General features: G+C 46.4%; 1 protein-coding gene across 3 annotated transcripts in view; it reads right to left on the bottom strand.

The window, feature by feature from the left end:
- The window catches only part of LOC119397130 (protein spaetzle 5), a 131,926-nt gene that overhangs the window by 95,705 nt on the left and 9,858 nt on the right, over positions 1 to 26,363 (bottom strand). For 2 of the 3 annotated variants that reach the window (XR_007416332.1, XM_037664572.2), the window contains exon 1: positions 19,153 to 19,253. The exons of the other annotated variant lie outside the window; for it this stretch is intronic. Coding sequence is in view for 1 of the 2 variants with exons in the window: in XM_037664572.2 (XP_037520500.1) it covers positions 19,153 to 19,161 (9 nt within the window). In the remaining variant the exon portion in view is untranslated. Of the gene's footprint in view, positions 1 to 19,152; positions 19,254 to 26,363 lie in introns of those variants that run through there. 3 annotated transcript variants of the gene reach the window in all.

Here is a 26,363-nt window from a genome sequence, read left to right as displayed (position 1 = left end):
CAGACGTTCACCTGACATGAGGCCTGCATCGTAGGAGTAAATATGTAGCGTTTATTGCTTTGTTATAAAATTAGATAGCCAGCATCACAACCACAATTGACGTTGCACCGACATTACGCCTGCATAGGACGTTTTTCCAAAGCGGTTTCTAGAGCTGGCGTGGCTCTGTGGTAGAATACTTGACTGCCACGCAGAACGCTTGGGTTCAATTCCTGCTGGGATCTTAACTTTTATTCTTTGCTTCGTCGGGTTAATGCTGCCGATGTCTGTTTTTCTTTAAGCTGTCGCATTTAAATTACCGATGTCTGTTCAGGCCGTTCCTGTGCAGGTATATACTGTCAATCACCAGTGGCGCATACCCGCACACCGCGGCCAGTGGTAAACGGGTATGTGCCACACGTGTTTGGAGGAAAGGGTTTGTCGACGTACGCGACATGATTTTCACGTTATTCATGTCATGACCAGACAGTCATATTCGTCAGGTCATTATACTCTCCCATGCCAATTTTGGTCTACACCAAGTTAAGAAAGCGATCCCAAGAGCTCCCAGGCGTAGGCGGCTAGCTAGATAGATAGATACGTAGATAGAAACGCTAAAAGTTCGCTAAGAAATGCTTCGCACTTAAAAACTGACTGCTCGTGAGGCACAACCGCTCACCGGCCACCCCGTATATATAGGCACTGAAACTTGACCTGCAATGTAGTGCCGGTGAGAGATTTCTCTTGTGCGTAGTTGAACAATAAAGATTCGCAGCGTGCACGTTAACTAAAAGCGGAGTGCGGGTCTCTGTGTCTAATCTTTCCTCTGTCTCTCATTGCCCATTAGCAGTGATCTTGCTGTGGAAAACACCGGCGCACACTGCATGCTTCGCCCCTTCACAGGTTTCACGTTAGTGGAGCTGAAACACCCTTCCCTACATGCTTCGCCCCTCCCCAGTTTTTTTATTTATTAAAATCGCTTACTGTTTTAGCCGAGAATGAGCATCAAGACTGCATGGTTCACGACGCATCACGTCCGCTCGAGATAGTTGCCGGCAACGAGTGAGGCACGAGTTTCCCTACTCGGCTATCATGGAATGTTGTGACGCGTATGCGACTCGAGATGTGGTGAAAAATATCCTAGTTGTTTGACGAGTACCACATGCCACACTATACAGTTATGATGAAGGCCAATACAGCAGCGCAGTGCACTAGCTATACGTAAGTTCACTTACTCAACCGAATTGGCGCACTCTTGAGTAAATGGGTATGCGCCGGAGCATGGGTGCAACCACCTCCGATAGCATACGAGTGTACGATGCAGAATGTTTTGTGGCGGTTAAGTAACTAGTGATAACGCGTCTTTGTTACAAGCTATTAAAAAGTACAGAACACCTGCAGGCACCTAAGCTTTCTACAGTTCACAATAGCGCCATGGAGAACATATAGCCTCGCGGACGATGGAAGGAAAATAAAAGAGACGCGATGCATATTCGTCATGACACCTTAGATCGCTAAGTACAAAGGAAGTTTCCAATGCCTGAAGCTTTCCGTGTGCGTATGCTCAGCATGACTTGGACGAGCTTATGTCTAAATAAGAAGCGTAAACATCGCTCGAACTTGAGCTTGGCAAAGCTCGGCGTGTAACCTTTAGACGAGCGATGAAGCATAGATCGCTGGTACGTGGAACGTCATCTCATTGTCTTCGCTACCCCATGAGTCGGCGACTCCTCTAATAAATGAGTGTCGTAGCACCACCTTGCCGACTCAAGGTTCCTATACATTCCAAGTCCGGTGCACTGCAATGAATGTAAGGTAACTAAGCACATCCGCGAGCGATTATGGGTAAAAGTGAACAATCAGATAGCGACCGCACTGAGTAATGTGAGTCAGAAACACAAACTGCTGTTTCAAAGCGATTTGCAAATGAAGAACGGCGAGCAAAATACGCTGATGCTGGTTTAATGAAGACGCAGTAAGCTTGTACGGCTTAGCATACATTGCTAGCACCGCTTCTGGTAAAAGTATACCCGCCCGCCGTCTACACGCTACTCACACCGTTTGTACAAGGCGTAATGAGCTCCGAAAGAATTTACACTCCTGTGTAGGCGTGGCCGAAGATTCGTGTCGTTCACCCAGTCACCGTCGATGATATACGGTGAAAGAGAAGTCCGCTTAGCCGATACGGCATCATGCGTATCCCTTGTAAGCACGGAGGCAGCTGAGCTGAGGCAGGCAATAAATAAGAGCGCCCGCGGAATCGCCACGAAAAGGGTCAGTGCAGTCCCATATCTCTTTCTTTCCACGCGAAGCCTGAGCGACGAGTTTAGGTGTGAATTACGGTCCTGATTAAAGATACGCATGGTATGGGCTGCTCAAACAGGGCGACAGTGTATACCCCTAATCAGGAGGACTGCTTACGCTAATTATTCACTCGTCTAGAGTTCTGGATAGGCAGGTCAACCTGCTCTTCTCGCTTGTACCATGTATGCGCGGCGTACTAAACACATCTGCAAGCCGCAGCGCCAGTCAAGAACTGTCCGCCCGGAACCAAGCTTGACACGAAACGGAACATTTTAAAGGCGAGTCTGTTCGCGTTAGCCATCGGCTCTCCAGTAATGATCGTTCTGAGTTCAGTCGTGCGCGAGTTACAGCCAATATCGAGATACCGGCGGCATTATGCGAGAATCACTATACGAGACTGCGACGCAAGGCTCTCCCGGCCCAACTGCACACGAACGTCGTGGGAAGAAGCTCCGTGCAGTGTGCTTGTCATATGTCCGGCCGCACCTCGTGGGACGCGGCACGGACAGTGGCCGCGCGACGAGCCAGGAGGTGACCGTTCTCCAATCGGCGATCAATACGACCGTGGACCCGCCGTTCACGGCCGCGGTGCTTGGCGGCGCGAAACAAATCCGGGAAGCACTGACGTGGCAGCGCAGCATGCATGAATGCTCCCGGATTCTTCCTCCTCCTCTCCGGAGGAAAACAAAAATAAGAGGAAGGCACGCTACGTGCCCGACAAGGGCGCTCGCCCCAGGCGCGCACGCTATGTAGAAGCCGATGAGGAAGCGGCCCTCTCAAGACGGAAGGGGTGAATCGGACGCCATTCCCGCCTGTCAAGGCTCATGCGCGCGGTGGGCTGAGACAATGCGCTCGTTTAGAAGAAACGGAGCTTGCGCCACCGCCTCGCGTGCACGAGAAAATTGCCGCACGGAAGTTCGTCCTTCGCGCCTCGTTCCGCGCACGTGCCCACTCAGCCTGCGGCGCTTTTTTTTTCTCTCTTGTTGTTGTTGTTGTCTCGCTCATGGCGTGACGACGTTGCGCACGCGTTTCGCAGAACAGCTGTCAGCTCGATATCACCTTGCGCCGATGAGTACCTGCAGGGAGCTATTACGCGCACACGCTGCAAGAGCTCGGACATGTCTGAATATGCGCGCGTGGTTTGCGTCGGTCGATATAATGCCACGGTCCGCCATCGTTTTTAATTATAAAGAAGCATGTACTGCGGTTTTATGGATGGCAATAATATGTCACGCTGACAAAAGCGCCAAACTGCTGAACCACTTAAAGAGCCCCTAAACAACCTTTGAAAATACAAAGAACGAGCGTGTTATTCTCTCCTGGCGTTTCCCGTCTTTCCGACAGAACTCGTGACGCCAGCAGTCTGTTAACGTGACGTCATGAGGAAATAAGCTCTCGATTGGTCCATACACGAGGGATATCAGTTGTGGATAGTCTCCCACACTGCTCTGCCATGCAGTCGCACACCCGTTCTGAGTTGTCTCGCATGGCTATCGTGCGTGATCAGATGATTTCACTTCGTTTTGTGTTATCGACTGCGCGTAGCCGAAAACAGCGTGTAGCCGAAAAGCACGAAATCCAGATAGGCTCAACGCTTAGTTGTGACGTTGCCCACGTGTTTTATGGAAAAATAAGTGGCGAGGAGGAGGTAGCGCCTGTAGGAAGAGTGCCAAGGCGAGAAACAAACCACTCTCTCGTATTTGAACTCCTAGTGGTTTAGGGGCCCTTTGAAGCAAAGCTAGGAAGAAGAAAAAGAAAAAAAAGCCGACGGCCATTGCTGAGTACTGCTCCATTCGATAACGTTATGCTTCTTTCACGCGACCGTTTTGGGTTATTTGGAAGAGCACTTAACCAGAACACTTCCCCTAAAACATGTACTACAAGGCCTTGACTTGCCCTTTGTGGTTGCATTTTTGGAAATTTCTCTATCGCCGTGGAGGCGAGGAGGCCACGTGGTTCATCACTCGCGTAGTTACACGTACATGTCCACTATATACGAGCACGCTTTTCTGTCCACTTTCCACTAAATACACTGTGCTCCGTTTCCACTTTCTTCTTGAGATGTTTCATAGCAATATCTAAAATTTAATTTCATGACTGAAAAAACAGCAACATTCAGTGAGGTTATTGACTGTATTACTACAGTTCTCGCTAAATAGAAGTTGTAACAAGGAGCGCACCACGTCCTACAATGCTGTCAGATGCACTCATACCTCAGAAAAATCACGCGGCAGAAAAATACTGATTGTAGAATGTAGTTAAGACACGGTCATTCGATGACTCGCTCGCGTCAGCTTACCTTATTCGGCGCTCGCTAATGTTCACAATCGCATTCCAGTGTCGCCCAATGCCATTGACTTGCACTCACAGCTGATAGACGAGTGAAAGTGACCCCCCCTCCCCCCTTACCGTAATTTTTCCATTTTGAGTGTATACATGCCTATACACGCACACATAAAACACACGCACGAACATACATGAAAAAGGGGTTGGACTCCCCAGAAATTAATTTCTGCCTACTCCCCTGGCGTGTGCCAAAGTATGATAACCTCTCTGACAAAACCAGCTTCTTCGAATGTGTTATGGTGAGGCGGCGTGGGACTCTCTCGCCCGCACCCATGCCCGGGCGCGGCCTGAGCTGCATGGTAAACGACGCCTTTTGGCATTTATATGAGTGGAATCGATTAGCTACCTCGAAAACGCGGTCGATATGTACGCATCGCAGCGTTGATAGCGTGATTGCGAGTGCTATCCAAGCCTCCGCGGTACGCGTACGCGCGTTGTTGTAGATGTCACCCGTTATTTTCTTTATTTTCGTTTGTTTTTCTCAGTTAGCCGAAGTCAAACAGAAACAACGTGTGGTTGTGTATTTTCTGTCTCCTAAATCCCGGAGGGAATATCGATGCTGGGGTAAACAGAATATTGAGAAAATGCGCTTAAGTCAACAGACGAATGTGCAGCAGTTTCGCTGAAGAACACGAAAGAGAATACGAAATGGGGGCAAAGTACACGTGCTACGTAGGGCGAAGCCTGCTGGGCAAAGCAAATATAATTGAAGCGGCACTTCGAGTGAAGGTCGTAGCGCTGCAGCGCCCATAATTTTCTCGTATAGCTAGAAATAAGCCTCACGTAATGTTCCACATGCAGCCATAGAGTGCAAAGCTTGCGATTTCTATTCAATGTTGGTTTTTATTGCCTTGTTATATATCGTTTATTGCCCCGTTATATCGTTACGTGACGTTCGATGAGGAATAAATCAGTTTGCCTATAGTCCTAGCGGTGTTCCGAGAAGAAACAGAAGACGACACGTTTGTTGAGGTTTCAAAGCCGTATTATGGAGAGGAAACAGGTTTGGAATTGGTGAGGTTCCTGATTCCTTGAAATAGCCCTTAGTTGCTCGCTTAAATGAACGCTGCAACGGTTCCACAGCGCTCTGAAAAAAAACCACCCAAATATTACGTAAGGATTTCTGCGGCCTATGTACAGGCATGAAATCTGGATTTTAAAATGTGCAGTGTCAAAACGGCAGCGCCAGCACTTGGCTGCACCTGTCAATCTTCGGCTATAGCTGCACGCATGCCTCGGCCACGAGGAAATTATTTTCTTTTTTTTATGTATATACGACCTCTACAAGGATTTCTGCGGCCTATGTACAGGCATGAAATCTGGATTTTAAAATGTGCAGTGTCAAAACGGCAGCGCCAGCACTTGGCTGCACCTGTCAATCTTCGGCTATAGCTGCACGCATGCCTCGGCCACGAGGAAATTATTTTCTTTTTTTTATGTATATACGACCTCTACGTTCTTTCACTCATGTATTTTGTGTGTGTGTGTGGGGGGGGGGGGGAGGCGTGCGCTTGTGCCGGACATGCGTACTTGTGGCACTTGCTAAAATGCGAATTGCTGCTCCGTAACCACGCGCTACTATTCGAAATCTATAGTGTGCACTAAGTATTATTCGCCACAAACGGATCTACACCATAAAAAAAAAAGGAAAGTGTGGACTACAGGGTCGGCGAATATGCATGGATGAACGCCAAGCGACGACATATCGAGCATGTTTATCGCACTTTGAGAATCACTTCGCGAGCGTTAACGAGCTATAAAATACTCGTCGAGCGGCTGGTCAACTCTCAAGCTATGCCCAAGGCTGGACAAAGATACTTTGAAATCGTATCGCGATACGATACAAGATACTAACGCAATTATTGTATCCGACACGGTACCTTCCATTTGTATATCTTAAGATACTTCGACACATTAGCTAATTTCTTATTACAAATCCATACATGTAATGTAGCAGCAAATACATATGCACAAAAATGTTTGCTTGGGAATTTCTTAACTGCAACCAACTCCTTTTTCATTTCATTGAAATGCATGTTACTACCTCAGGTTTTCTCTCTCTTGCTCAAAGTATGTTATTTTCATTTCGAAACAGTTTATTGGGGTCCTTTTGGCTGCTTAACATGACAGCTCTCTGTAGGCTGCGCTGTCAGCGGTTCTTGCTTGTCGCTTTCGCAATTGATGGGAGTGGCTGCTCTTCTTGCCGACCAGCTAGCGGGTTGCCAACTAATTACAAGAACTTCAATAAGAAACCTCCGCACGATGGAGCAAGTTCCGGTGTGGAGTTTTACGTTGTCCGTAAAGGTATTACCGTTTACGCAATACCGGATTACCGGACAGATATACATATTTTTTATAGCGCATCGTGTATACAGAGACGAGATAAAACTGCAATAAATTTTCATATTCTGCTTATCCGCTGCCGGAAGGCGCTCTTTAGCGACATATTCACTAACATGCAATCTTTCTCTGAACATTTTTTCTTCTACGAAAGAACTTGTTCAGCCCAATATATATATATATATATATATATATATATTCGAGGAAAGGTGTCGCCGGATCCGGGAGTAATAGCAGAAGCAAGGTGTTGACGCACACGTGAAAAGAAGCTTTATTTGACGTTTCGACCGTGGGCCCGGCCTTCGTCATCTATATATATATATATATATATATATATATATATATATATATATACGGTAGAAAAACAGGTCGACAAACGTGCGAAACACAAGTTTTACTAACGTTTCGGCAGGAGGGCCTGCCTTCGTCAGAGTGATTCACTCTGACGAAGGCAGGCCCTCCTGCCGAAACGTTAGTAAAACTTGTGTTTCGCACGTTTGTCGACCTGTTTCACTCTGACTTCACTCTGACGAAGGCAGGCCCTCCTGCCGAAACGTTAGTAAAACTTGTGTTTCGCACGTTTGTCGACCTGTTTTTCTACCGCATTTTCCACCGGATCCATTGAATTTCACCCCACCATATATATATATATATATATATATATATATATATATATATATATATATATATATATATATATATATATATATATATATATATATATATATATATATATATATACGCACACAGGCGCACCGCTGATAGCTATGACATCTAAGCATGAGGTATCGTGCAAACGATACGTTAAGGTCAGCCTATGGAAAATAGCGCGTAAAACGGCTCTTCGGGACGCTTATGAGAAAAATGGAGCATTTGCTATTATAATGCAAACCCAATTTCGCTAAGTGATGAGCCGAAATTTTGTTACTGTATGCTCCAGGCATACCCACATTATTTTATTTTTGTCCGCAGCATCACCTTGGCATAACAGTAAACTCATGTGCCATGTAAATAGGAAAATAGTACGAATGACGCCGACACTTAAAAAATAGGAATAAAACAGCTAGATGACTTATTTTGGCAGCCCGTCACAAAAGACATATTGCACTAAGCAGACAATACAGGGAGTCTATGGTAATGTACAGGATGCAAAAGGACCACTAAGAAAGCGGTTGTGCTAAAAAATTATTTCAAAAACTCTTTGAGTTTTTAAAATCACAATTTAGCAGGAAGAACAAAAAAAAAAGATAACAATATTCCAAGATATCTTCTGTTAGGTAAATGTTTGTTCTGTTACAGCTAGCATCGCTACTGGTGGGATAGTTAGAAGCTCATTCGGATGTAAGTCCGTCTCATCGGATGTAAGTCAAACGTATATCCGCGAGATACTTCAAAGTGCTGATGTGTAAAAGCCACGTGGCACAAAACAACCTAATTCTTGCATTCTTAAGACTTCGCAACGAAGCACCACGCGAGAGAAACTTCGGTAACGACACTACAGCGGCATCAGAGTTTGCACGAAAGACGCCGCACGCATTGGAGTACGCAGCCCAGTGAAGTGGCTACGAGCAAGTGTCATGGCACCGGCACAGCTAAAAAATTTAAAGCAGCTTCGCGCTAGTGGTGCCAAGCCTGAAAGAAGTGAGGAGCTGCGCTGCCTTCTTTGTTTCTCTTTAGTTTTCTCTTTTTCTTTCTTCCTCTCTGTCTTTCGTTTTCTCTCTTTTCTCTGTTTTTTTTCTGTCTTTTTTCTTCGTTTATTTCTGTTTATTTCTTTCTATCTCTTCATTTTTATTTCTATCTTTCTTTCTCTTTCTTCCCTTTCTCTCTCACTCTCTACTTCTCGCTTGCTTCCTCTTTCTCTCTCTCTATTTCTTTCTGTCTCTTTCTTTGATTCTATCAATCTGTCTGTTTCTCTTTCCTTCTCTCTCTCTGTACTCGTTCTCTCGCCCATCAGAGTTATTGCATCCCACGCCGAACAAATCGGTGCACGTGTTCTGGGAGCGAAACAGAAGATGAAGAAGAGGACGATGAGAGCGCGAGCCGAATCATGGTGATGATCATTTCCGTTCGCGCACTTGTTTTTGTCAAGACGGTGCGAGCGCCACCACGTGACCTTGTTCCACCAATAAGGACTATCTCACCTCACAACCTGCCCTCGCTGGGAGGGGGCGAGGGGGGGGGGGGGGCTCTGTCGGCATGATAAAATAACGTCGCGGCGCTGCCTTTAGTTTTATTCAGGTGGCTTAGTGGAAGCAGTGACTTGAGAAGCGAAAGCACGGCCAACGTCTGGTGACATTTCGTCTGGTGACATTTGGATAGCTGTATCTTGAATATTAATATACAAAATGGATTATTTCGTGTATTGGAAAAGCAGATTCTGATACAGCTCTTGCTAGACGTACCACGATACCCATACAGAATACTCAATGTGTATCAAAGATAGTATTTAAGATCCATGTATCTTCGATACTGCCCAGCACTGGCTATACCCTATTGCGCCACAGCTTCTGCCCTCGTGCAACGCTTCTTCTCACGGGTAGATTGGTCAGTCGCCAGAAGTTTTGGCGAACCCTTGTTTCCCTACGCTGCGGTCTCGTGAAAACAGGCCCGTCTTCGACCGAGCTGTGCCGGCCTACGAAGAAATGTCAAGGCCCCGACCACGTAGGTGGAATTACTTACGCTTCTTGCCTGTGGAAACCATACTGTCTTCGACGGTGTCGTGTAGTGTCGTGCCTGCTTCACGACGAACGGTCAACGCCCTGCCTAATAGGAGGACTTCCTAGAAGTGGAAGGACGATGTGTATCACGCCTCAAGCGCCGTGGAGGAGACACGAAACAATGGGCTATACGTTATTTAAGGCCGTACCGGCCCCTTGTTAGGGCAGTCGCCCCAGCCGACTCTGTCGAGATGGCAGGCTATGTTCAACGAAACCTTTTACCTATTATGAACTTGTTATCGTTTTCGTCTTCGGCTACGTCGGCTCGTCAGCCTTGCGGCTCTCTTCTACACGCTACCATTGCTTGATAGTAGCTTCACAACAATCCATGGGATTGCAGAAATAATGTTACGGACAATTGCTGGGAATATAGTTGGACAACCGCAGAAACAAGCCTCTACGCTATTACTTAGACGCCTCCCGGCAGGCGTTATACGGTGGAGTAGGCTATAGGCGGAAACCAGGGGTAAAAAAATTATACGCATACGCTACAGACCATTGTACCTGCAAAAAAAAAATAATAAACTCATTCGATTTGCAAGTCAAGTGAGAACAAACAGAGTCAATGTCCAAGAAAGAGGCGTGAACGTTGTCCCGTCATCGTCGCCATTTTTTTGTTCGTTTAAGCGTCATCGCATTCGCTCACGTTGCAACTACGGAACTAGCGCGCACATTCACGCTGAAACGAACAAAAAAATGGCGACGATGACGGGACAACTCATTCGATTTGCAAGTCAAGTGAGAACAAACAGAGTCAATGTCCAAGAAAGAGGCGTGAACGTTGTCCCGTCATCGTCGCCATTTTTTTGTTCGTTTCAGCGTCATCGCATTCGCTCACGTTGCAACTACGGAACTAGCGCGCACATTCACGCTGAAACGAACAAAAAAATGGCGACGATGACGGGACAACGTTCACGCCTCTTTCTTGGACATTGACTCTGTTTGTTCTCACTTGACTTGCAAATCGAATGAGTTTATTATTTTTTTTTTGCAGGTACAATGGTCTGTAGCGTATGCGTATAATTTTTTTACCCCTGGTTTCCGCCTATAGCCTACTCCACCGTATAACGCCTGCCGGGAGGCGTCTAAGTAATAGCGTAGAGGCTTGTTTCTGCGGTTGTCCAACTATATTCCCAGCAATTGTCCGTAACATTATTTCTGCAGCTCGGTCATCGCATTCGCTCACGTTGCAACTACGGAACTAGCGCGCACATTCACGAGGAACGCTGATGGCGATCCGGGCATTGTACGCGACGGTCTGAATCAGAAAGGATGAGAACAGCCCGCGTCATCGCGGCTTCAATGCCGTTCATGACTCCAGACTGCTGATATATCGAGTCGTCTTCGGCCTGCCCGTTTCAACCGGCTGTGCAGCGAGGAAGCTCACCTGCGTGACCTTTCATCGACATATCCCGCCCTGCAAACGTCTCGTCGACGTCGTTCCGGCCGCCAGACATCTGGGCCTCTTCGAGCCTTCATGCTGGAGATGGGGCTTCTCAACCGGCTCTGTTTCGAATTTCGATGCCACCAGTCAGAAGGAAAGAAAGAAATATTGTGTATTTCTCTTTTTGTTTTTATTGTTACTAGATTAACACATTTGTGTTTTCGGACTGCAGGGCGTGACGTATACTATAGCCTCCCTTTCACGTTTTTTTACATAATAATAAAAAAGTTAACTGACAGATTTGAACACTTTAGATAAGTTTGGGGTCTGAAGTTCGACAAGTTGTGCAGCTCGCAAACTTGCACGAGATTTTAGCTTGTTAACTTCACTCTCTCTCTTTCAGGGACGCCTTGATCTGTATCTCATTCTCGGGCGTTTGAATGCCTTCACAGGGGGGCAGTTTCCGCAGCGCAAGTAAGTGTTTTGTCACGTTTTGCCAGCCACGTTTTGCGAGCGTTCGTCTCGGCAGCTCCCATTGCACTTCCGGCGCCTCAAGGCGCACCACCTCACGGTGCACGCTGCCCGACTCATCGCCCATCAAAAACCCCTTCATTAGCGTCAACGCGCAGAACGCTAATTTCCGTTGGTTGGCACGTACTTATTTTACGAAACGACGCAAAAACAAGACAACATTCTGCGTCGTCTGCCGATGTTCCTGTCCTTAGCTCTGCTTTTTTCTTTGCCCCTCATTATTGCAAGAAAAAATGAACGTCATCAGCGAGTGTCCCGCTTTCGATGGCCGAGACGAAGGACGCCAGGCGTACAGTGTCTACCTCCTTTAGTTGGTGCATGGTTTGAAGTTAGAAAAGACGCTTCTTTTTGCAACCCATATATGTATATAAAGACGACCTGCCCACGGCGTTGTAGGGGGAATAAGTAAATATGAAAGAGAGTGGAAAGGAGAGGCCACCTTATCGAGACGAGTACCCGCACAACCATTGGTGTAGTTAAAATTGGCGGGGGGGGGGGGGGGGGGGGTGTCAGCCTCTCTCCCGAAATTATTGTTTGTATGTGTATGTACTCACGCACGCACACACGCACGTGCATAGCTATATGGTGGAAATGCAAGAGAAAAGTACAGTACAATAAAGATATAATGCTGCAGAGCAACAAAACAAACGGTTTTATGCTATACAAAGCAAATATAGTATAGTACCGATAATACCAATATACTGTCACTAAGCATGCAAAGTCTGCGCCGCCCCGGTGGTCTAGTGGTTATGGCGCTCGACTGCTGACCCGAAGGTCGCGGGATCGAATCCCGGCCGCGGCGGCTGCATTTTCGAGGGAGGCGAAAATGTTTGAGGCCCGTGTACTTAGATTTAGGTGCACGTTAAAGAACCTCAGGTGGTCGAAATTTCCGGAGCCCTCCACTACGGCGTCTCTCATAATCATAGCGTGGTTTTGGGACGTTAAACCCCAGATATTATTAAGCATGCAAAGTCTCTACTCGTTGAGGTTTGCAAAGTGACTTGTAAGGATACGGCGGAAGCTTTCGTAGTTAGTCTGGGAGGCAATCTGAACCGAAAGACGGATGACACGTGTAAGCGCAGAGTTATCAAATGCACTTCTTCTGCCGTAAATGCAGGTATAGCTAGAGTGATCATGTAGCCTGCACGAAGTGGCCGACGCAGGTCTTTTTCAGACCTGCTACGGCTGGCCGAGGAATGGAACGAATAACATTATGAAATAGTGATAGCAAGACAATGACACGGAGGACGTTAAAGGTTTGTAGCTAAAGGTCCTGCTTCATTCGTGATATACCGGATTGATTACTGTAGTCGTTTGAAATAAAACGGCTTAATCTATTATATATAGGTGATCTCCAACGAATTAATTATTTTTGACGAGGAGACCAGACCAAACCGGCGTGTATGGTGAGGCCATAGTAAACGCCAGTAAGGCCAGAACGCCTTACAAAGATTATGTAAATTACTTTTGTGCACATCAATATCTGTTTAAGTCAGTGCTCTCATGCGAGTCTTGTTAAACCACAGCGTACAGAACCACATTTCCCAGGCCACCTATACATAGTGTAAAGTGCTTATGGACGTAACAGCGTTGGCGCTCGTCTGCGGAATAATGTGACACAGAGACGGCGTCAAATCGAGACAGAACACGTACAATATGAGGTCGACGCTTACGCGAGACTATTCCATTCTTATTCGTTTCTGTGAAGCGTGTTCCATCGAGATCTGACGCTATCGCAAGTATCCATCGGGGACATGCGCAAAGCAAATTATGGGAAAATGTTCTGCGTGGCCCATGCAATGTGAAAGCCATTGTGCGAACGCTGATTACCGTTTACGGCGTCGCGACCGGGGAGCTAGTGCCCCTGTTTCATGACGTCACGACACGTCAGTCTCCTGGGTACCGAAACGGAAAAAGGCATTTCAAAAATGCGCAAACATAGCGGGGATTGTAGTGAACACATGTTCCTTGTAGACAGGGAACCGCGCCGGACCGATCTCAAGTAGGCGACAGCCATCCTTATGTTCAGCAGAACAAACGAATAAATATCGCTGTGACTTCTTCTCGCTCTATGCTCAGCGTGAAGCTGCGCAACGCGGTTACTTGGCTTATGCTCCTTTCTTTATTTTTTTTTTTGCGCGTGCTTCCGGAAGGGGCTGGCCCGGCAGCGGAAGAAAACTGAGGCACGTAACCTTAGACGAACGTGTGATTATCTATAGGAAGGAAATGTCGCAACGCTTCCTGAAGCTACAGGCGGCCGCGCGCTCCTCTATAGAGGAGGGCGGCCCCATTGTGTGACACACGATATGGTGTTTCACACAAGCGTGGCGATGGAGTATACGTGCTAATTTCGTTGATGCGCGCCCAACAACGGCGCCCGCTGAAGGTTATGCTAGATAGAATTTCAACTTGAGAAAAAAAAAATGAAAGAATACTCGACGTTCAAAGATTATATGGACTCTGTAAAAATAAAAGACCGTATTATAGCGCATACCTTGAGTGTGGACGTGAGTCACAAGACTGCGGAGGGATGGTGCGACTGGGGGACTGAACATCCAATAGCGGTGTAGCTATTTATCATTTTTTGTTACACTCGACTGGCTAATACTGTAATGCGAAGCGAGAATGAATGAATGAATGAATGAATGAATGAATGAATGAATGAATGAATGAATGAATGAATGAATGAATGGGAATTTAGCGAAATAAATGAATAAGTTAGTCTGTTGTGACCTGACGAGGGCTATAAACGAGGTGCTGCACGGACGGGCGACAATGCTGGGCTCAGAAAAGAGCAGCGGAACTAGATGCAAAAAAAAAAAAAAAAAACCTTTCATGTCTTTATTGTATATATGCTCACCGTGCGCTAATCGCCGCACCTTCTACATTTCATTACTATTCGTACAAAATGGTGACGCTCAAGTAATGATCGACCGCCACGTGTACAGAGACGTTGGGCTAATTTCGCTGAAGTGCGCCGAACACCCGTCGCCTACGACGGCGCAAAGATCCCCCCGGCGAACCGTCGGCCGTGTCCTTTGCACGGCGAACAGGATTGACGCGCGGTGATGCATGCGCGTGACACACTGGCGAAGGGTGCTGCCAATTTGCGCGCTCTGTTTACATGTGGCTTGTACTACAGGCCCGCTTATCGATACACGTGCAAAGTAAAGACTCGTGCCGGCTTTGCACTGTCCTCGTTATCCACACGGGTCGACGCCCTCTGTTGAAATCATCGCCAACCGAGCATTGTCCCCAGCGCCTGAAACTCAATGTTGAAGCGAGTTTTATTCGCGTTGCCTAATTATACACCAACTCTGCGCGCGTGGGGTGCAACGTCGTGTCAAGCACAGACCCAAGTGGAGTCGTTGGTCAATACCTCATCGTCATATTGTCGGGCGTCGACAGAATGCTTTATCCTATGGCGTTAATGCGGTGTATACCTTTGCACGTCCGGGGAGCATATGTTGGCGCGCCATACTATATGACGGCGGCGGTGATTCGTTATATTCCGCTAAGCTGTCTCTCCTAATTGAATTTCGGGGGCTCCATGAATTGCGAATCGAGGTCATTCCTCTCGTGAATCTTACATCAAGGCATCCTCGCGAGGGACAGCGACTTCCCCTGCATTTGTTTTTCAATAATTGTCAGTCAACCAACACGTTCTGACGGCTAAGTTAATTACGTTAAATATCGCTTCTCTGTCTTTTTATTTTACTCTCTACACGTTGCGGTGTCAACTTTGTTTTAGAGCGAAGCTGTTGACGGGAGTTTCGAAATCTTTCTTGTGGCAGCGAAGGACGGCGTGCCGAGGATTCTGTGATATACATAACTGAATCGCTAAAAACTAAAATTATTGACCTTTTAACTCGATAACTATACTGTCCTTGCGTTTAACCTTGTATCCTTACATATCATCCTTACATCGGCACGTTTTCGCCAACCGTCTGCCACTTATCAATTCGATTATATCGACTGCGAATTCGTGAACTCTTCAACAACCGGGGCACACAGGTGCTATCCGCGCTTAAGTTCAGTCGACAATTCCAGTGCGTGGCGACAACAGTAACAGTTACTTCTGAAATGGGCTTGATACGCGTGTCTTCGCGGACATCACTTGTATTTGCCATGCGATGCCAAGCGCCTCGTTAAGGATAGAATACCTCAAGCTCAGAAGCCGACCTCTACACACTACAAGTAACAACTGTTGTATGAATGTACGCTTTTAGACGAAGCGGCACCCTTCGTGTTCTCTCCTTTTTTCACCCTCTATCCCCTTTACCCCTTTGTAGGGCAGCAAACCAGACGCGCGTTTGGTTGACCTCTCCCCACTTTTCGCAACATAAAGCAGACAGTAAGCCCATTTATTTACGACTACAGCTTCCCGAGGGCCCCTAACGATCGGAGTAAAAACAACAACGACGAAGAACACTCGTTTATCTTAAAACTTGCTTGTAACTGCAGTTATGGCATTCCTATATAGACGTTCCACGCGTAATTGCGAGATTGTACGACGCGCTTAACTCTACTAATTAAGGTGTGCGTGTAATGCAGTTTTGTGAACTGTGTAGTAAGGGAATCACGTTGCTGTATAGCGATCGTACCGCGCAATTCCCAACGCTTGCTGCTGCGAATAATGTGCTTGGCTAAAACACCACTCGGTTGTATGACCTACAATGTTTTCTGCAAATAGGGGTCACCCGAGAAATTACGTAGAGAAGTGTCCTATAGCTGCCTTGTTCAGTACCGGCTAGCCGTATATTATACAATGCAAAAAAAAAAAAAAAAAAGAGAGATGCATTTACTGAAACCAGAGTACCTTCCAGGAACCAAGACAAGGTGGCACCTGAGATCCAAGAGACATTTTATCACCCAATCGGGCGAAGTATGCGTGGCGAAATCTTCTATTACTCTGCATGCCACTAAAGTAGATTACCCGGAAGCGTACATGTGAGTGAAGGTTTTGTTTTTAGCGGTTTTCTGTTCTTAACTGTTTTTTTTTTCCAACCTGGTGATAATCGGAGCTTATACACGCTCGTTTAAGTTTTCGTAAAATCCTCTCATTTGATAGTCAGTACTGTGTTCGCGTTTTTCCTCTTTTTTTTATTCATTTTAACCGTCTTTCGCGCTGATCGCATCAAGATGAATTAACAACTCTCTTAGCAAAATCCCCAACAATGAAGCCTAAATAAAAAGAGAGATTCAGCAAGCAGAAACGACAGAAAAGAACGCTTCAGCCTGTGTCCTTAAAACACTGTAAGAAGACTTGGTTGAGAGAGACAAAAAAGACGTATTCCGAGAAAAAGGCACGACGTAATGCTTCATATTATAGCAAAATAAAAAAAAAATAACGAAAGAAAAGAAAGGAATGATCTAATCAGAGTTCTGTTTCGACAGAACTTTTAGGAAACACCAAGCAAAACGATGAAATGCCCCATTTTCGAAAAAAAAAGGACCGTTATTGGATACGCGCCCTTCATCGCAAGCTGGAGGGAGCCATGAGCTAGATCTATACGATACCGCTTCCCACGAGGGCCGCCCTCGCCCTGTTTGATGAACGACACGGAGTATTCGTAGACGTGCCGTTTTATACGGAATTTACATAAAACGCGACTATAACGACCTATCGCGGACATTAAGATTGCGTCTTCATCTGTTCGCCGTAGGGAACGTTCAGACATAAAAAAAAATGAAGCCTGGAAGTCACGACCATGTTTCCCTTTCTAGTATTGAGCATCGCAGATCTCACGATGCTTTTGCCACCACTCTAAGCCCATTCCCTAAGCGACAGACCCGTTAGAGCGGACGCGATAACATGCTTTCCGACTGCACTAAGGAAACGGCGGCACATGACCCCACTTAATCGTCGCAACTGGGGTGTCGTGTGTATGACTTGTCACGCATCCAAGGAGAGCAATATGCCCCCAGCGGTTAGAAAATGAAAGCTAAAAGGCAAGCCTCAAATGCCATTACGTGGCGACTAAATTTGTTCATTTCTTGTCGCAGCGCGAGACGCAGATGAATTAAAATGCGATCGTTACTTCAATCCAGCCTCAGTCAAACAGTGATAGTCAATAGCGACCTTTTTTTGGTGTATTAGTAATAAAAGTCTGTTAAGAGCAAACGTCATGAGTTATGGAACTGAAAGATGTGGTAGCCTGCTCAGTGAGAGCGGACTTTATAAAAATGCTTATTCGTAGAAAAACCGTTTTATCATTTCTTCTTCGTCGTTATCGCTGGTTTATACGCCTGCTACATGAATTTCAAACACATTTGTGGAGGAGGCAAGAGAAATGAGCTCCTTAGGCAACATACGCTTATCAGCGGAGACTGCCCGCGAACTTAACACACATATATATATATATATATATATATATATATATATATATATATATATATATATATATATATATATATATATATATATATATTACCGCGTAAAAAATGGAAAGCTCATATTCAGCTTTTCCAGCTCGCAGATAGCGTTGCCGGTGACGTAGAAAAAAAAAAAAAAAGATCAATCGCATATACTGTCTTAAGACTTTCGCGTAATGAAACGCTTGAACGCTGGGCATCGCATTTTTCTTTTATTTTGCTTCCATCACGTTTCTTGTAAACTACCTAGAACTCCAACGGAATAAAATTGATGCTCTTTTTTTTTTCTTGCTACTTTCGCCAGCCATTTCTATCCCGCACGGGTCATTTTTTTTTTTAAAACAAACGAACTTCGTCTTATCGCAAAACAAGTGCGTACTTATCTGAACACTGCGAAGTCATTCCCTCAGCTGTATCATAGCTTTAAAAGGCTTCTCTGATCAGGGAATGTTCTTAAGACTCTCGCTTCAACTTTCATTTATAGTGTTTGGGTACCTAGACGAAACGATGACTGGACGAGTTGATAAATTAGCATCCTTGGAATGATGCAAGGTGTTGGCAAAAGGAAAGCGTTGATCTAGAACTTACATAATATCAACAATATATATATATCCTGCCTTTGGACTACAATAGTAATGCTAATGCCTACTGCTGTTGCCGCAGGTGCGTGAACTTCTACACTTGCGCCAATAAGCAGGGGCCCGTATTCACAAAACGCTTTTGCGCTAGCAGTCTTCGCAATGCATTATTCAAACCAATTCCACAGCTGGACATATCATTAGCGAACGCAACGGGCCAATGGCATAGAGCCGGCAGTTACGATCAAAAGAAAAGTTTTGCGAGTTCGGCGCTAAAAGCCCGTATTCACAAGAACGCCGTACACTAAAATTGTTCGCGAGAGCAAAGTTAAGCCAATTCCGATAGCGGACGCATAATTAACGCGGTCAGTCGGGCAATGGATAAAATCGCGTACCAATTAAAAGTTTTGAGAATACGGGCCCAGGGGCTGAATTAACAAAATTTCTCTTTTGTAAGTACTTTTCGTGATGGACGGACCTACAACAAGCCTAGCATCAAGATTGGCTGAAATTTGCTCTTACAAGAATTTTTTAGCGTAAGACGTTATCTTGAATACAGGCCCAGATTTTCGCTCGTGCAACATCGACGTCAGCTCACCGCGATCATCGTCGCTGCTTCGTCTTCAGACCGCTTGTGAGGCCCGCTTCTGCACCCACTGCGTTCTTTTGTTGTTGGGTTTGCCTCACTCGGTCGCGTGCTCAGTAGTACGACGACAGCTGGCTTTTGTCCTACCGTCTTCATCGCTGTCCGTGAAAAGCAGGCTGCGCGCGCCCTCTTACAAGGCTCCCTTCTGCATGCAAACGATCCAGTGGCGGTGTTCCCGCTGCTCAAACGCCGACGGCTGTACATTTAACCGAACTACACTCTGCAGTGGGTGCGAGGTTCACTAAATTGCCGGCTACAAACTATATCTATACTATTGCTGCGGATCATGCACGCGAGCTCAATTGAACACGATGTGGTCATTAACAGATGAAAAACGCCAGGCCTGCGCGGAAAACGCAGCACACAGCGAAAGCTGGAAGAGCGGAATTTCTAGAGCCCGTTGTAAACTCTCTTGGGGCTACTAATACAAGTACACTTGCAAGGCACCCACTACGCCACAAATCATAATTTTTGTGAAGTTGTGAAGCACCGGCTACGCCAATATTCGTCATTTTGCGGATAAGCGGGGTACCCGCTACACATCTGTAAGGCATTATGCGCACTTTGTTGATGCGGCGGCTCATGACGATGAAGATTTATTATGGCTGAGCCCTTTGTAATAGGTTGGAAGCTTCAAACGACCCACTAGTTACTTAATTCGCATTGTGTGACGCCCGGTCGTTATTTCACTTTCCTACCACGCTATATAACATAGATTAACGTCAGAGAGAGAGAGAGAGAGACAGAGGGAAAGAACTTTATTGACGCCCAGAGGAAATGGGTCATGGGGACCTTATAGGCTCCCTTGGCAACTAATACAGATACACTTGCGAGGTACCCACTATGCTATAAATTATCATAATTTTTGTGAAGTAGGGAAGCAGCCACTATGCCGTTTTTCGTCATTCTGTGGAGAACCGTGTTACCCGCTACGCATCTGTAGCGGGTAACAGATGTGTGCACTTTGTTGGTGCTCTTCCTGATGACGATGAAGAATTATAATGTAATGTAATGGGTTGGAAGCATTCAACTACCCACTCGTAGCGCAGTTCACCTTGTGTGACGCCTGGTTATTATTTTGCTCTTCTACCACGCCATATACATATGTTCATGTGGTTCCTTCCCGACATTAAGCCTGTATAGGGTCTTTTTGCAACGGGGTTACAAGCACCGGCATGGCTCTGTGGTAGAATACTGGGCTCCCACGCAGAGGGCGGAAGTTCGAACCCCAATCCATCTTGAAAATTTTTTCATATTTCATTTTTTTAACACGAAAGTGTTTTACGACGGGGTCCACTAAGACTTCAGTGACGTATTGCCGTCATGGATATGACGTTGAAAAATGTGCACTAACAGATGACAAAGAAAAAAAAAAAAGCCGCCAGATCCCACGCATTGTGGGAATCGATGTAATGCGAAGCAGCCAGCAAAGAGCTGCATACATCGTCTTGTCTGTCATTGAGGAAAATGCGTGCCACTCATGTTATTTATGTTCGTTACACAGTAACGTCGCGCAATACCAATTGCGGGGTAGACCAAGCTAGCGAAACGGCCGCCAGCGCACCATGAGCGTGGCACGTAAGTGATGTTGTACATGACATGCGTGTCATGATTTTCACGTTAACTCGTGTTATTTATGTCCGTTACACAGTAACGTCGCGCCATATCAATTTCGGGGTAGATTAAGCTAGCGAAACGGCCGCCAGCGCACCATGATTGTGGCACGTAAGTCATGCTGTATACATGACATGCGTGTCATGATTTTCATATTAGCTAGTGTTATTTATGTTCGTCACACAGTCACGTCACAAGATACAAATTTTGGTGTATATCAAGCTAGCGAAACGGCCACCAGCGCACCATGAGCGTGGCACGTAAGTCATGCTGTACATGACATGCGTGTCATGATTTTCATGTTAACTCATGTTATTTATGTTCGTTACACAGTATCGTCGCGCAGTACCAATGTTGGTATATATCAAGCTAGCGAAACGGCCGCGAGCGCACCATGAGCGTGGCATGTATATCATGCTGTACATGACATGCGTGTCATGGTTTGCACGTTAGGACCTGTCAGTTATGTTCGTCATACACTCTTGTCACGCCGTATAAATTTTGGTATATATCAAGTTAACGAAACGGCCGTAAGCGCACCAAGACTGTGGCATGTATATCATGTCGTTCATGACATGCATGTCATGATTTTCATGTTATGACTCGTCATTCGTGTTCGTCATACAGTCATGTTATGCCATACCAATTTTGGTGTACATTCGATTAACGAAACGAGCAGGAGAGCACAAAGTCGTAAGCGGCTAGATAGATAGATAGATAGATAGATAGATAGATAGATAGATAGATAGATAGATAGATAGATAGATAGATAGATAGATAGATAGATAGATAGATAGATAGATAGATAGATAGATAGATAGATAGTCTATAGATACGCTCAAAGTCGCAGAAGTTCGCTAAGAAATGCTTCGCATTTAAAAAACTAGAAGAAAAAGTTCCGTCGACGGCAAATGAACCCACGCCCCCTCGCTCCGCAGCGCGGCGCGAAACGACTCGGCCACAATGTACGTTCTTTCAGCACACTAACGGCGTGCTATTTTTATACACCATTTACCGCTGGCGGTACGCGGAGTTTGGAGGCATTTGTTTTCGTTATTACCAGCGAGATGGCGCGAAGGGTGCGCTTTAAATAGAGTCACTGGAAAATCAGAGTACCGCAAAGGTAGGCTGCACGTGGGCAACATTGGGTGGCGGCGGCCATGTCCCTTCCAGACCGTCCGGCGCGTTGCTAGCGTGTGTTGAGAAGTGACCGATCTTTTAGCCTCAGTGCCGTGTTACGCTCGGCAGAACGGCATTATGTGTGTGTGTTTCTTCAAGAGGATATTAGAAGTGATTTCGAGTCATCGACAGGTATGGATCGACTGCGCGATTAGCGGTGTAACTAATGAAACGTACGGCGAATGTTGCCATGTGCTCGCGAACTCTCTTGGTGGCTTCATCGGTCTCTTTTCGTGTCACGCCCGGGCGTGTTCGCTAGCTCCGGATCTGTAAACATAGTTGCATTAGCGCAGCGACATCGTGCGAGATGCCATTTACTTCGACATTTGGTGAATCTTGAGTGTTTGCGCTAGCGTTGCCGTAGGTGTTCAGGTTCACTGCACTCGAGAACGTTATCGAACAACATCGAGAACATTCAACCGATTCAACATTGCGTCCTTCGACTGATCGCTGACGCATCGCTCGCTTGCGCACCGTGCTTGCTGTTCAACTTGTTGATATGTGTAATATAAGTTGTGCGTGTACGGTAATTGGAAGTTGTGCGCGACATCTTGATTCGGAACGCCAGCAGCCGAACGCACGGGCGAATCGGCGTGCGGTAGGTAAGGTGCATCTTATCTTACGATACGTAGAAAATTGGCCATCAAAAATGATTGACATCACTACCTAATTGTTTCATTTCCTATGTCTTGTCTCCTTAATTTTCCCAACGTTGCAATTAATTTGCAAATATTTTGCTGTGTTCCGACAAACAGTTCCTTTTTTTTTTTGGCGTTGCCAGCGCGTCAACAGCTGGGGTCCGGTTTCTGCACTGCTGCACTTTTTTTCATACTGCACTCTTATTAAAGCTTCCTCGGCACGGTGCTTCATGTTCTTTTGATCAGAAATAGCACATCCCGGAATTTTTAAAGTGCATGCTACTGCAACACAGTATGTACATAGACCTAGGGCTCGCATAAAATCGACTCCCTCAATACGTGGGATCTGCTTTTTTTTTTTTTTTTTTTTGCTGTGACCATTTCTCACCGACTATATAGTATTTTAAGGGTATGCTCGGTGCAATGCAGCGTTAGCAGCATTTTTTTGCAACAAGTTTAAAAATACGCTTGGTAACATTGTCTTATACCAAGTTAATCAACAGAGTTCCATGCTTCTGTTTTGTGCAATGCCAAAGATCATGCCACACTTGCCTTCGAGGTATACCAGTAAACAGTTATTATTTTAATAAATGTTTGATTTCGCTCTCGTGCGTGACACGCTTATAACTCGGATAGCATGCGTAATCTGTTCAACAGATTGAGATATAAAGAGCCTAGCAGATAGAAAGGTATGTAGTTTTCAATATTGCTGACCATAACGAACCGAAGAGGTGAAGTATCCTGTCGCATAAGATCTTTTCCAGCAAAGTTAGTGTAGTTCACTGCAGGAAGGAGTGTTATTCAAGGGGGGCGAACTCTTTCAGGCCAACTATGCAGCCACGTAGAACGGCGCTCTTTGACATTAATTTTCCCACTCGGCAAACGAGATTCCCAGAGTAGCTCACCAGTAACGTTCGATTGATGGTGAGCTACTCTCTTTTGGCATCTGCATGCAGTGGCGTAGCCAGGGGGTGGCACACCGGGCCCGTGCCCCCCCCCCCCCCCCGCGCGAAAACAATGTCTGCTTACGCCCCTGTCTGCATGACGCGTTATAAAAGCGACGAAGTACTTCTGGGGACCCTGGTACTGCTAAACGTCCGGCCACGCTCTGCATTGAACGCGCCTGCACCCAAAGCGCTTGGAAGGGATATGGCGGCGAGAGGTCACGTGATGCGAGTAAGCCAATCGCGTCGGCGGCGGCGCGCGGAAAACAGATGCGATACTCTGAAATTTTTCCAGTGACTCTAGCTTTAAAGGTCGTCGCCCCGCTCGTTGCGATGCGCGCGCGCCCCCACCTGTACTTTGGCCTTCGGGGCGTCGTCGCCCGTGCGCGTGCGCTTATCTCGTGATGAGGGTGGTTTGTACGTCTTCTGCTTTCACCTCAAGTTTACGTTGAAGTTACAGAGTCCACGAAGGTAACCTCGCTCGCTGCAGCGGCTGCGTTTGCTAAAGGAGTGCGCTGCTCAAACACACGTAAAGAAGTAACAAGTGTGACAGTTGTTAGGTCGCGCTCGTCCTGTGTGTGTTCTTTTCGTGCGTCCTTTGTGCTTGAGCAGCACGCTTCAAGTTTCGAGATGGTTGCGTTCTTCGCGTGACATTCCAATTTGTTGCTATCGCATCCAGTGCTTCGCCCTTGCGGCGAAACGACGCACAATAAACGCTCAACTATCTCTATGAAACACGTTTCACTTTCGTGTTATACCGATTCCTATGACGGAGGGATCAGCCATGTTTTTTTTTTCTTATTTCGCGCGATAGCGGTTACGGACATCGGCGGCGGCGGACAACTACGGCGCCAAAAACGGCTGCTGTTGTGATCTCAACAGCTTTCGCTGTAAAACTCAGGGGTCCCTTATGCATTCGCCTAAGACGAATCGGGGGCGAAAGCCACCTTTTTCTTTTTCATTCTTGGGTAGCGCACAAACGGACGAAGAAGAAAAGATTCACACGAAGAAATTCTGTTCATTGATCACTCGCAAGCACGTGTGTGGTTTACGTTTCCTGTATATAGTTGGTGTTTTCAAATAAACCTTTCAGTTAGACCAGCGCTCGTACCGCCTTCTTCCTTCGTGTTTCGTCCGTTTGTGCGCTACCCAAGAATGGATAGGTTCCAACTCGCCCGCCTTTCGGTTCTTTTTCTTCTCAGTCCAAGTATTGATCCCCCTTCGAAAGCTTTCTACACCTAGCGTGGTTTTGCACTGCCTCCATGATCGGGGGCATTGCAAGCTTTCTGCACCTCATCTGGTTTTGCATTGCCTCCGTGATCGGCGCAACTTTGACCAAGCGACGATGTCACGTGATGACGTCATTGTGTGACGTCAAAGGCACGTCGTGGTGAAGTCTACGGTGACGTCATCACGTGATGATTTTTCGCATCACTCGGGTTGACGCCGCCAACGCCGACGGTCAACTTTCGCGTTTGATGAGGCATCTAAGGCTTTCGCCTTAATAATTTGTTATACCTCGTACAAACTATAGCCCGAGCTAGTTGACCATGCAGCTACTCCTCCAACAGCCAGGCTGTCACTAGATGAATGCGGCACCTCGAAACTATGTGTTAAATTCAACTCGAATGGGAGCGACATTCCGTCTCGCTCTATATATGTGCGGCTGAACGCTATATACTCAAAGTGATCATCAAGGCTTCGCCACGTCAGCACGATGAGTTTACCAACTTGCCATGTATAGACCTCTACCGGCCTACGTCACTCACGCCCCGTGACGTCAGGTCACGTGACCTCTAGGCGCACGTGCAACGGCCGTGGTTGGCAAAACACTCCCGCTGCCGGCTCAGCGTGGTACAGTCGCACGGTGTTTGGTGCACGTCCTTTTTTTCTTTTGAACATTTTCCTTCATCTTTCGGTTCCAAGATTATTTGTGGTATGTGTCGTGGACTGCGTGACGAAAAATTTGCCACGCTGCTGGCTGTTTAACTTGGAGAAGTGAACCCACGTGGTGGTCTGTGCGAGGAACAGCGGCATCGTCTTCGAAAATGTGCCGCGTTTACTGTGGCGTGTAGTGTGCGTTGAAATGCAGCGACGATATCGGTTCACCTTTGCTGACGTTTAAACTGACAATATTGTGTGTGGTGTGTGCTGTGTGAATAGCGATGCATCTTGTTTGCAAAAACATTGGCGCGCGTTGTGTCTAACAGGGCCATTTGCAGTGACCGGTTGTCGACAGAACATGACATTTTATTTGACGCGATGATATGCGAGTGCGTACATCTCAGTGTGTGCTGCATGCACAAAAAACAACAACAACAACAACAAAAAAAAAAACGTGCATGGTGTCCGGGCTGAAAGGTGAGACTACGCATGAGCTACCAGCGTGTTTTAGCATTGCCGAACATGCATGTACGGTTTATCACGGCGAATACCCAGAACCACACGCGTATCGCCTTTTATTGGAGATGTACGCCTTAATGGAAGCAGTGGAGATTATTGTTTGCATTATTCTTGTTAGCTTTTCTTTACGTCTCGATATTTATGAAGTGACATTCCGAGTTTGTGTACCAAGTCTAAAGGAGAGGAGTAAGTATGGAAACACGTTGTGGCATCAGATACAGCGAAGTAACCGCGCAAGAGATTATCTATAATTGAATTATTGTGTTTAACATCTCAAAACTGCTCAGTGGATTATGAGGAACGCCGTAGGGGAAACTTCGCTTTAATTTTCACGGGGATTTGTTAATCTCAACCGAATGCACGTCAATGAGTGTTTCTTTCCGTT

The sequence above is a fragment of the Rhipicephalus sanguineus genome, chromosome 1 (genome assembly GCF_013339695.2).
Source record: "Rhipicephalus sanguineus isolate Rsan-2018 chromosome 1, BIME_Rsan_1.4, whole genome shotgun sequence".
In the NCBI taxonomy this organism is placed as follows: Eukaryota; Metazoa; Arthropoda; class Arachnida; order Ixodida; family Ixodidae; genus Rhipicephalus; species Rhipicephalus sanguineus.
This window is presented reverse-complemented; position numbering and strand designations above follow the sequence as displayed.